Source organism: Cryptomeria japonica, chromosome 6 (assembly GCF_030272615.1).
Source record: "Cryptomeria japonica chromosome 6, Sugi_1.0, whole genome shotgun sequence".
Lineage (NCBI taxonomy): Eukaryota > Viridiplantae > Streptophyta > Pinopsida > Cupressales > Cupressaceae > Cryptomeria > Cryptomeria japonica.
In genome coordinates, this window is record NC_081410.1 from 677,320,662 (window position 1) to 677,334,143 (window position 13,482).

General features: G+C 38.2%; 1 protein-coding gene across 4 annotated transcripts in view; it reads left to right on the forward strand.

Annotated features, from left to right (window-relative positions):
* Positions 1 to 306: 306 nt before the first annotated feature.
* Positions 307 to 13,482, forward strand: part of LOC131044333 (haloacid dehalogenase-like hydrolase domain-containing protein Sgpp) — a 30,612-nt gene continuing 17,436 nt past the window's right edge. The window contains exons 1-2 of one of the 4 annotated variants that reach the window (XM_057977635.2): positions 307 to 551; positions 837 to 1,038. In XM_057977635.2, coding sequence (XP_057833618.2) covers positions 842 to 1,038 — 197 coding nt within the window. In that variant the 5' untranslated portion in view covers positions 307 to 551; positions 837 to 841. Of the gene's footprint in view, positions 552 to 701; positions 722 to 836; positions 1,039 to 13,482 lie in introns of those variants that run through there. The other 3 variants (XM_057977639.2, XM_057977637.2, XM_057977638.2) reach the window with 3 other exon arrangements.

A 13,482-nucleotide genomic window follows, 5' to 3' on the forward strand; every position in this document is an offset into this window, starting at 1 on the left:
CTAAATTAAAAATAACATATCTAGTCAAAAGTATCATAAACTGTCCCTCAACTTTTCTTAAAAAATTATAAATTCCCAACTCAAGTTAGAAATCTTAAAAAAGAAAGAATTTAAATTACTAAACATTTCATTCAGCGTTTCTCCAACTCTTTTTCTCTTTTTTTAATGTTGAATCAAGAAAAAAATAGAATACGTTTCTCTAAATTTTTTTTGTTTTTTTATATTGAATGAAGAAAAAAATAGGATAGGTTTCTCTAACTTTTGTTTCTTTTTATCTCTAGCTTTTGTTCAACATCCCTGCTCAACTACAAAATCTATTGTTTTTCCACAGAAATTTGGAGCTAATGTTAGCAGTATTTCATGTCCACACGTAAGAAGTGGAATATTCGCCAAGGAACCTAATGGAATTTGGAAACGTGCTCGGCAACGGAATACATAATACATAGCTCTGCATGCATTTACCACGAATCAGTTGTAAGCCCATATTTTCTCATCATTCTTCTCATTTCAACCGCATTGCTTGCGCGCTTAGGGGTATTTTCAGCAACCAGGTAACAGTCAGTTTTTTGTATTTAGTTATTGCAATTCTTTTACATTTTTTTCCTTTCAAACCAAATTGTGAATAATGCACTTTTGAGTATTGTGATGCCATGCTTACAGAGTTTTGGAATCTTTTATGGTGATTCCTGTTTGTAGTCTGTTTCGCTTTTCATTGTTGCACGTAAGGAATCGTGCCATGCAATGTGAAAAAAATGTTTGTGGATTTTAGTTCAAAATAGTCCCTACAAAAATAAATTCTCAGAGAAGTTGATTTGTTATAAATTTTTATTGTGAAGGAAGAATGCAAAGTTTTTGTGACACCTTTTGCAAGCCCACAATTTTGACAAGAAAATATGGAGCATTTTGTAGTAATAAGTCTAAAATCTGGATTAGGGGCCAATTCCAGCATCACAAGGGCTCTCTGCAATTGGCCAGGACTTACAATTTCACTACGAATATTGTCTATATAGAGAAAAAATGTGAAGAGGATTATAAAAGGTCGATCTCTGCAATTTCTTTTCCTTTTTCCTTTTATTTTTTATTTTTTGCATTTAAAGTTGATCTTTGTGAAGATTAGGTGTCGGTTTGGGAAGATCTTTATACGTATTGTATATGCAACTGTTTTATGCATTATTCAAATACATTTTGATGTATTTTGTAGGCGAAATGATCTTGTTGAACTTCTTAAATTCAGCAACTTGGGAACAAGTCTATTAGTGTCCTGCCTGTTAATGATCTTTAATTAGTTTCAATTTGATGTTTAGTGCCCTCCTCATTTTTCTTAGGTTAACATGCATTTTAAAGACCCTGGGCGGCCAACCCAACCACTTAATGTTACATTTTTCCTCATTAGATCTGGATTCCAGTAAAAGCCACCTACTCTGCCACAACTACTGACCCACATGAATGTTGGGCAGTGATGGCATGCCTTGCTGATTACCAATTTATAAAACAAACACAGAAACTTGCAAGCAATTGACAGGGAATTAATGATAGGAAGTTCAGGTATTAGCCAGGAAGAACTATAATTACATCAGCAGTCTCCTAACAAACATGACAGGGAACAAATGGTGCCTATTTAGGCATCCATCGTATGCAACAACAGGACAATGGAGACTTATATTCTTATTTGAATCACCACTTATTACAAGGTTTCCTGATTCTTATTGGAATTGGTCTATCACACATCTACAAATACAAAAACTCCTAGCAGGCTGCCTGGCTGATCTCCTTACAGGCTCTTTCGACCCTTCATGTCAATGACAACTAGTCGGTCTGCACTTGTCTCCTTATTCAGCTCTTCGTCTGATTCTTTTCTAACTCGACCAACCCCCGATTCACCAACATACCACTTACAAATAGAGGAGAAGTTTGTTGGCGAAGGCTGCCAACATCGTTTTGGTAACCGACTGCCACCACGAACCTTTGCAACCGACTGCCACCTGTGTGCAACTTTCGATCGGTAATTGTGATATTGAAAACCATTGAGAACCCATCTTCCTGTCATAGTTAAGACAGGAACAGAACCAAGGAACGACTCACACAAAACTGCAACAGGAACAGGATGGGAAACCAAAATGCAACCAAAAACCAAAACTAGAAGAATGAAACATCAAACAAAAACCCATGAAGGAAGTGGATGCCCCTGCATCAGGCAGCAGCTGGATTTTCTAATCTGCGTCATTGTTGCAATAAGTATTGCATTTTATTACTGCACCACAGTGCAATCGACTGGTGTTTTGCATTTTCATTTATATTGACTCAGTTATTCCTGCAGCATGAGGTAGGCTTACTTTTTAAGACAGATTTATGTCTCAGAAAAATCTACGAAGTCTCATTTTGAGTTTAATAGATCTCTATCAATACTTCCATATGAAAGACAGGTTCGATCATATGGACAAACAGTTTCCTTATTGAAATGCCAGGTCCTGTAACAAGTAATAAATGCAACAAGCGTCAAAATCAGTGTCTTGGCCAATAACCACTCTATCTTAAGGAACAAAGTGATTAACCCATGTTCTAGAAACCAGTCCATTGTGCTATACAATCATGAATTTTCTTAACTGTGAGTACCTTGTATATCCATTTTTTATGGTTTTTTAAAGTAATCTGGGGTTTCCTGTTACTCAACACATCTCCCGAGTAAGAGTGAAGATTATTGCTTTTACCAAAATCTTTTCCTTATCTATGAGCGATTGATGGACTGTTTCTTGACTTAGTTGTAAGACAGTTTCTTGCTGATAGGATCACATTTTTCATATTAGAAGTGATGACAGTTATGGTTCAAACACTATCCTATCTTCATTTGATATCCACATTCTAAGCAAGTTTGGCAGATGCCTTGATAGTTAGTAAGATGGTCCTTGTGACCCAGGCATGCAACCAATTGGGGGTAAATGCCCCTTCATTCAGTAAGCGGTAAAAGTCTCGTAAAATTACCTTTGGATGCCTTGAGATAAGGCAGGTGCTATGTAAAAGTGATGGGCTTATAAGATAGTTATTCATTAATCCAAGGCCCTCATAGATGTTATCAATACATGTTTGTTAGTGTATTTTTTCTGCTAAGATCCTATAAAGTCTATGCCAAAAAAATTGGGAGTTCCCATCTACATCTAGAGAGATCAATTATAAAATCTATCTGCAAGCATAGATGCTACAACAGGAAGAACTAGAATTTAACCATATCTGCTAAAACCAGACCTATGGATTTGCTTATATCAGAATCCACCCAAAAGCACTTAAACATGAAAAAAACCAGGCTAGATTAGATGCCTGTAGCAAATAATCATAGTACCAGTTCAGTGTAGAAAAAAAGCTTGAAGGTCACGAGTTGACATTGGAGCATTCAATCTAAGAAAAACTTTCTACTTTAACTAAGTTCTGTAAGAACCAAAAAGCTTGAAGGTCACGAGTTGACATTGGAGCATTCGATCTAAGAAAAACTTTCTACTTTAACTAAGTTCTGTAAGAACCAAAATGCTAACAAGATAGAGCTCATAGAGAACGTGGAGGTGGGCTTGGGTCTTTACCGTGGTTACAATAGACCCCCATCTTCAGGTATTCTATGGTGAGACATAGGGCTGGGATAGGTTCACAGTCGGACACTGCCATAATTTTGATCTCTATTTCTTGATGTCCCAATGGCTACTACAAGGTAATCAAGAAGTAGTAGCAATGGAATCTGGGTTTATTCATTATTACTCAACACTTTCCACAAATTAATTTGACCCAAAATTTTAAAACTAACCTTAACTACTCATACAATAAAACATGTGGATTTTAATATATATGATGATAGCAACTCTTTTATTTAAGCTTTTTCTTTATTATGAATATTTATGATGATAATCATAAAACATGTATGCATCATTGTATCTAGTAAGCCAATTTTGCCACTAACTCTTTAGTATGAGAAAATATGTTCAAGTGCACAGAATACCCTTAGATTGATTAATAAAGTAAGTTTTTGGGATAGAGCTGAAATCCTTGGAAGGTGAATGTTAAACTCTTGGCCTCTAGGGAGGACATCTCCTTCTTGTTTCTTGAAGAAGATCCCATGTCATGCACAAAAATCCTAAATAAAGGAGGGGCAGGTGGACTTGTTTGATGGACCTCTGCCAAATGATATGATTTTTAATCTTACAATTAACTTGCATGTGAAGCTTTCGAGACAAACAACTCAATAACTGCACAAAGTTTGGGACCTAGCTAAGGTAAAATTTCTAAAATAAAACTTAGCCCAATGGCAATTTGGTTAGACACACACACACACACACACACACACATATGTTATACACACACCCACACACACACACACACACATATGTTATACACACACCCACACACACACACACACACACACACACACACACAGACATCTACATATCTCTATCTCTATACATATATACATATACACACTTATGATACATCCATGGACATAATACATATAGAAATACAAATATAGTAGATATAGGTATAGATGTACCTTTTGTTGAGATTCATGGATCCAACGGAAAGGCTTCATGCTAAGATGATATCATCCAAGGTAAACTTCCTCTTAAGTAAAGCCTTCTCTTTGTGTTGTGCAAATCGTTTGATCATATGGTCAATCCTCTGTGCCAAGGATCTAGCAAGTAATTTATATGGTACATTGTTGAGTCACTAGCCTCCATCTACTCATGCTATTTGTGTCACTCTGTCAGAACCATGGGCAATTAATATGAAAATACCAGCATAAGTCTTCTTTCTAGGCAAACAATGCAAAGAAATTCATTAGACATCTCAAAGAGGTCACTGTTTATGGTAGCCACAAAGCTTTGTAAATTTTCACGTCAAGCCAACCCCCACTGTGCCAATATTCCACCCTTCATGACTCACATGTGGCTTTTACCTCCTTACTAATTAGGTTAGCATATAGAACCTTAGTCTTCTACTCCATTAATGGAAACAATTAGTGCACGACTTCTTTAATCTAGTAGCAGTTTCCTGTGGTAGGAGATGAGGCAAAGATATCCTATATTCTATATGTTAAAGTTTGGATCAGATTAGATATGTGAGTAGTTTTAATTTATTTCTAATACTTGGTTCACAACTAAACTATATGACAATGAACTCTATGTGCAGGTTGCTGTTTATACGAAGAGAACACAACTTAATTTAAAAAGTATTTGCAGGACTGCAAATGAAGGAGATCAATATCTAATGGCTTGCACTTTCGATTACTGTACTTACCTATTAGAATCGAACTCCATCATAATATATATCTTACGGTATAGGCATGTCAATGAACAGTCATGCCTCTACGTACGTGGAGACATGTCGATGAATAGACATGCCTCCACGTACGTGGAGACAGGTCTCTTCATTTAGATGCCTCTCAACATACCAAAACAATTAACCGATTTGCAAGACAATGATTCTCAATCGTTTGTTATCGATTAACAACAGTTAACGATTCTCATAATCGTTGGTTATCATTGTTATCTGCAAGTAATGATTCACATAATCGTTTTGGAAGGAGATCGACTATAGTCGATATACACAGAGATAAATGATATCGAACTATTAATGTGGAGAATCGATTTATATTGATCATTCCATTTGATCAATATAATCGATACTTATGATCATATGGATACGGTGCTCATATTCAATTTGGTATAACAATGTGATTAATATAAATCGATATTACTTATCGATTTAACATGAATTTAATCTCAATGATTTATCAATAGCATGATTAATGATTTAATATTTCAATCATAAATTATGTATATATAAATATTCATATATATATTAATAATAAGAACACTTATTATTATTACATATATTAATAATAAGAACACTTATTATTATTACATATATTAATATGTATATATTCATATCAACAAATCATTAATCATACTGATGATATAATCAGCATTACTTATACATATGATTCTATGAGATTACTTCGACAGAAGCTATAAATCATCAACACTCCCTCTTAGCTAGGGAGGAGGATCACAAGGTACTCATAGAAGAACTACACATAGTGTAGTAGATATGTAAGAACCTCAAAGGCCCTCAACTCTGACAACTGTAGTTTAGTTGACCCTGTTGCGTTTTAAGTTTGTTCTTTGCAAATTTTTGAACAGCAAGTATACTTTGACTATTACAAGCTCAAAAAAGCAACCATGGAGAAACGCTAGAAATCAATAATAATTCAGTAGTAGGCTGATCAAAGCCTTATTACATTTATTCACCCTTAATCTACCCTCAATACATAAACAAACATTATTAGATAGGAACTGAAAAATACCATGAAATTCTGGAAACCCTTATTTCTTCCTTGCTGGTCATACATGGTCCATCATGACAGCCTGCTGTAACTTACTCCAGTCTGACCCGAACAATTGACATGATAGCTCAATAGATGTCTCTAGGCTAGGCGCCCCTTCAGCTATTTTTATAATATTTTTTTGATTCCTCCAACATGCAAATCGCAGACCCTTAGGTGATTGGCGCTACTCCCCAGGCAGCCGTACAGCCACCAACAAATAACTCCTTTGTGTACCTCTGTTTCCCTGCTTGCTGCTGCAACAAAATACTGAAGATTAATTGTGCCTCTCTGACTTATAAGCACAAACTTGGTCCCTAAATGAAACCAACTGGAAGAGCAAGATCAACTGATATTTCACAGCCTCTGATGCCGTTGTACAAGAATCCCACGTTTTCCTGTACCGATACCTTTGATCACTGCAGAAGAATCTTCTGCTGAAACCCTTGGCCAAAACTCTTCTCAGAGCTCCAAAATAAAATATCAAAACTTAGCATACCGAAAAGAAGACCTAAAATCTTCTTTAATCCTCTCCACTTAGGGTTTGGCGCAATTCCCATGAAGGGTGCGATTTTGGCATTAAATGATGTTTAACTTTTAATATTTAATTTTTGACTATTGAGTGTAAAAAATAAATCACTTTTCTATTTAATATAAAATTGGCCCCCATCTGATGAGTGATAGACCCTCATTTAAGTTACGAATTAAAGTGACTTTTAAAACAATTAAACATTAAAGTTCGCCCATCTAATATTTAATTAAAAATAATTAAATATTAATATCTCTCAAAATATTCATCAGAATTGCTTGCCGTTTGAACTGGAGACTGCCAAACCTTACTCTGCCATTGCCCAACCCACTGGCTATAAATAGCAGGTCTGCTAAAAATAGAAAGTATCTCAAACGAAGTCCTGGAGACCTCAAACAAAAACCAGACCTGGAGTGCTCGCTCTGAAGATGACGAACCAGAACTCCAGAGGACCCTTTAACCAACCTCATCAGCCTACGAGGGTTAGTGATAGGCTAATCTACTCAGCTGACAGATGTCAACTGGAAGGGGGCATCACAGTCAGCCCCTCCTGAAATTGCTTGTCCTCAAGCAATCTCAACTCCGGATGCTGTAAAATCTCCTCGCTCTCCCAAGTAGCATCCTCTACCGGCAAATCCTTCCATTTCACCGAGTACTTTGTGATAGTACATCTCCTAAAATTCCTCTCCCTGAACTCAATGATAGCCTCAGGTACGAGTATCAACTTCCCCTCATCATCCAGAAGTGGTAAAACCATGGAAGGCTCAATACGGTGTCCCAACGCCTTTTTGAGACATGACACGTGAAATACATTGTGTTCTCTGCTATCGGCCAGTAAATCCAACTCATAAGCCACCTCACCTATACGCCGGGTCACTCTGAAAGGGCCATAATAACATGGCTTGAGCTTCTCTGCTCCACTCCTCCTGAGAGTGGACTATCGATAAGGCTGCAACATCAAATACACCATGTCTCCTACCCCAAATGACCTCTCTGTCCTCTTCTGATCAACATATTGTTTTTGCTAATTCTGTGCCTTGGCTATATTTTCCTTAAGAGTCTTCACAATGTCTTGACTCTCTTGAATCATGTCTCCCGCACTAGGCACTCTACTGTCACTCAACAATAAGTCAATGAAACTAGGAGGCTTATACCCGTACAATGCTATAAATGGTATCATTTGAATAGACATGTGGTGCGTGGTATTGTAACAATACTCATAGAGGTAAATCCACTTCACCCACGCCTTTTGCTGCCCTGAAATATAGTTCCTCAGGTATCCCTCCACCCATTTGTTAACTATCTCCGTCTGACCATTAGTCTGAGGGTGGTAATTGGTGCTCGGTGTAAGCTCGGTCCCACAGTCTGAAGAGCTCCTGCCAAAAGTGGCTCAAAAACCGAGTGTCCCTATCACTGACAATAGTCCAAGGCAAGCCATGTAATCTGAATACCTCTCTGAAGAACAACTCTGCTACCTGAATAGCTGAATAAGTGGTGGTGATCGGATAGAAGTGGGCATACTTTGTCAAACGATCCACAACCACGAATATGCAATCCCGTGCCTGTGCCCTTGGCAACCCTGTGATGAAATCCATAGACAAACATTCCCACTTCCTGTCAGGGATCGGAAGTGGCTGAAGTAAACCAGCAGGCTATGTGTGCTCCTGTTTATTCTGCTGACAAACAGGGCATTCTCTAACGTACCGTAGGACATCTGCCTTGAGCCCTTTCCAGGTGAAGCGCTCACGAACCTGTCTGTAGGTTTTGAAAAACTCGAGATGTCCTGCCATTGGTTCATCATGAAAGAACTGCAGTACCCTACTCCTCAACTCTGATCCTGGGATCAAGTACACTCTGCCCTTATAAATGATCAAGTCATTTACAGCTGTATACCTACTGTCCACTACTGATCCCTCTATCAAACCTGCAGCCCAGCTATCTTTGGCATATTCCGCCAATATAATATGCTGCCAATCCTCCGCTATCTGGACCATAGAGCTCAGGTGGGGACGACGTGATAAGGCATCTGCAACTACATTTTGTGTGCCTTTGATATAGGAAATATCAAAGTTATAAGCCTGAAGTTTGCTAACCCACTTTTGTTGCCTGTCATTACGCTGCCCAAGGAAATGTCTCAAACTATTGTGGTCAGTCTTAATGCAAAACTTGCTGCCCACTAAGTACTGTCTAAACTTGGCCAATGCATGCATTATGGCCAAAATTTCCTTATTGTAAATATTGTAACTCCTCTCAGGTCCACGGAGTTTCTTGCTCTCATATGCAATAGGGTGCTTGTCCTGCATAAGCACCGCACCAATGCCCTCACCAGAGGCATCACACTGTAACTCAAATGACTTTGAGAAGTCAGGTGTAGCAAGTACTGGACATGAAGTCATGAGCTCCTTGAACCTATCAAAACACTCCTGGGCCTCAGGAGTCCATAAGAAGGCACCCTTCTTCATCAAGTCTGTCAAAGGTGCTACATGGCGTGAATAATCGTTAACAAAACGGCGGTAGAAACCACATAGACCCAAAAACCCACGCAACTGAGTAAGGTTCACTGGAGTAGGCCAATCCACAATAGCACAGATCTTCTCGGGATCCATCCGCACTCCCTCTGCACTGATAATATGACCCAAGTACAATAACTCAGTCATTCCAAGGTCACATTTGGATTCCTTGGCATACAAGGACTCCCTACACAGAATGCTCAAAACTGTATCTAAGTGATTGAGGTGATCCTTCCAAGTACAACTATAAACCAGTATATCATCAAAGAACACCAATATTGATTTCCTCAACTGATGTCTGAAGACTTTGTTCATTGTGGACTGGAAAGTAGCAGGAGCATTGGTTAGCCCAAATGGCATAACCACAAACTCAAAATGTTCATAATGACAACGAAAAGCAGTCTTCTCAATATCCTGCTCATGGACACTAATCTGATGATAGCCTGATCTCAAATCAATCTTTGAAAAATAATAGGCCCCATGTAATTCATCTATGAGCTCATCAATACGCGGAATGAGATATCTGTTTTTGATCGTCCGCTTATTAAGGACCCTGTAATCAATACACATCCGCAATGTGCCATCCTTCTTCTTTGTGAGATTTTGTCAAGATCAAGAGGCAATGGAAAGCACAAATAAGAGAGAACAAAATAGATGATAGAAATAAACTGTATTCTATCAAGATGAAAAATATGATCAACTGGATCATTAAGCTTTCTTACATACAATGAATATGAGCCTGCTTATATAGGCAAGGCTATATGAATATGTGAGCACACAAACATGACATGTGGCTCAATAAGAAACAAGGGTAGGTAGGAAATAGGTGTGGGTAGGTAGGAGAAACAATATAATATTCCACATGAGGTGGATCACCCACTGAATGTGGAGTGTAACAACAAGATCAACACCATAAAAGGTGGAAATTTTCCTACACACACTATCCCAATATGGCACAAACACCCAAGTGTCCCATACCCAAACTACTATGAAATGCATTTCCTAAGTAAACTTAAGTAAAGTGTAATAATATCCATGATGAATAATTATTTACACCAACACCCCCCCTTAAGTGCAACTTAGGGGAATGCACTTAAGTTTACAATGCAACTAAGCAATGCAAGATGGGTCCCGGCTACTAGGCCATGATAGGTACCCATGTACAAATGCAAATGCATGAAAACCAATGCAATGAAATCTCTCACAAAGTGGGGAAAGAGAGAAAAACCCAATGGGAAAAAACCCTCCCCCAAAAGAGAGATGAAAACTAGATATAAAGAACTCTTATAGAAGTATGTGAAGGACAAAACCCCACGTGAGGAAAAAGTCCCCCCCATATGAGAGAAGAAGAGAAGCTAGGAAGCCCCCCCTCAATGTAGATTCTGCACCAATGATAGAAGCTCGATGTATGAAGAAACTGCTCCATGAATGTCGAACAACATTCCTCCTTTTAGGAAGAAACAAAACCAAAGGTGTATCCATGAAGTCTCCCCAATCATGAAGGGAATATGTATGAAGAAAACTCATGATGAAAGGAATCTCTGAAAACTGATCAAGTGTCCCCATGTCGATGCTGAAAGATACCCCCTCCAAAGGTGGTAAACCGTGCCACACTGCTGAAAAAGGCACTCCAAGATCTAGTGGAGATGGATGTAGAACATGTCCCAAAGACTCACATGTCTCCTCAAAAGATAAAGAGACCTCCTCCAACTGTTGTACATAAGTATCCACAATCATATCAACCTCAAAAGAATGATCATGTAGAGAATGAACAAGAGGGTCAGAGTGTGCCCTCGCAGCAATTGAAGAAGGATTATTTTCATCAAAGAGAAGATGAATGTCATCAATGATGTCTCCCAAATCTGCAATGTAGGATTCCACAAGCAAACCTGCAATGTCTGTCAAGTAATCATCCCATGAATCTGAAGCTGGAAGACAATGAATATCCTGCTACACTGAATCACATGAAGGCAAAACTGTCGCACTATCTGCATCATCAGGTGCAATAGGTGATGTGATATCAATATGAGGAGATGAAATACAAGGCTCAAGAATGGGGTCACATGTGAGAATCCCCATGTTCAAGTGTCCAAAGTTCTCCTCAAAAACTGAACCATCACAAGAAGTGTGATCATCATGTGTAGAATCATCAAATGTGAAATCATCATCATCAACAAAATCTGAAAAAGAGTATAACCGAGATGCATGATCAACCACCCCAGTCGCAATGATAGCTCTAGTCTCCAAGTCTCTAATGAAAATTGACTCAGGTGTGAACTCCACAACTCTCTTAGTTGCGCCATGTGTGATTTGATAGATAGAAAGGAGATTGTTTGTCAAGTGGGGTACACACAACACATCATTGAAGGAGTTATCCCCAATGTCAATAGACCCTTTCCCAATCACATCCATGTATGTATGATTGCCCATCAAAATCTGCGGCATGGTGCAAGGCTCAAATGTAGAGAACATAGACTGCGAAGATGCCATATGATGAGAAGCCCCTGAATCTAGAAGCCATCTCTTTGAATCATGACTGATAGTAGCACATAGAGCTTTTCCTTTTCTTGTCCCAAAAGAGTGAGTCTTCCCATTTGTAGAAGCCATGAATGCTTGCTCTTTTCCTTTTGAATGTGAGGAAGTGGAAGTTGATGAATCATCCTTCTTGTAGACATTAGGCATATCAATGTTATGCTTTTTGATGATATGTGTGAGCTCATCAATCTTTTTAAAATGGCAACGATGCTCCTCAAGACCAAACTTTTTACAATAGGCACAAGTAGGTTTCTTCCTCTTTGGTGAGTTATCCCTCTTGGAAGAGGATGTATCTCCTTGTTGTGGAGAGGACGATGCTTTGTCCTTAGGTTTTGATTGTCATTTCTTCTTGTTTGAGTTATCCTTTCCTTGATTTCCTTTGTTCCCTTGATTTGCCACTAATGCTTGAGACTTAGAAGCCTTAAGAATGCCCATGCTTATCAACTTAGTTTGTTCCATCATCAACATTTCATTGAAAGCATCAAATGTAGGCATTGTGTAGCTTGAACCCATTGTCATCCTATGGGTTTGGAAACTAGAAACAAATGTTGCATATTCTTGTGGAAGCTTGCCCATCAAGTTAAAGATCAATTGAGTATCCTTCTTATCAATGCCACAATCTTTGAGTTGTGCCCTCAACTCATTTGCCTCAGTGACATAATCTTGTATAGTATCAAAGTTCTTGGGATCCAACATGGTGAGATCACTATCAATTTGATATCCCCTAATCTCATCAACTTGACCATACAAGTCTTGAAACTTTTGCCAAGCATCCTTGATTAGAGTACACTTCTCAATATGAAAAATGAGATCCTTTGATACATACTTTCTTAAGATACCAATTGCCATGATATTTTTAGTAAGCCAATCCAAGTGACCAACTGGATCAACCTTAGGATCAGCGGGAGCAACAATAGTTCCATCAATGTAATGAGTTAGTCCTTTTTCCATAAGTTTACTCCATGCATCAATTTTCCAAGTAGCATAATTATGAGGAGTTAAGAGAGGAAACTTAGAAGAACCCATAACAGCATAAAGGAAGGAACACAAGAGTACAAAAGCACAAGAGACACCCCCCAAATTCACTCAATCAAAGTACCCCCCAAAATAATGATTTTGGTACTTTATATGCAGTGCATGTACAATAGGCCACTTGCAAACAATGGCAAGGTGGACTTCTGATTTCAATTAACAACTTCTCAAAATGAGATCTAAGAGACTTCAACAAATACTGCTAGTGATCTAAACTGAGATCCAAGCAAAATGCAAGTTCCAAATATGCCAAAAATGGCCAAATAATGAAAGTACAATTTCTACTTAAAATTACTGCAAACAAATGACAGATTATGAAAGTAGATGAAAAAATATGCACTTTCAAAAAAAATTGCACCTGAAAAGGAGTCCATATGAGCCCAAACGAAGCCTCCAAAGTTGTAAAAATCGGGATTTCGCGATTTTCGAAAAACCTGTATCCGAAAATCAGAAAAATTCTGCACCACTGTACAGATCACGAAATTCTACCCCAAAACAAAAAAAATTGCTCGTAAAAA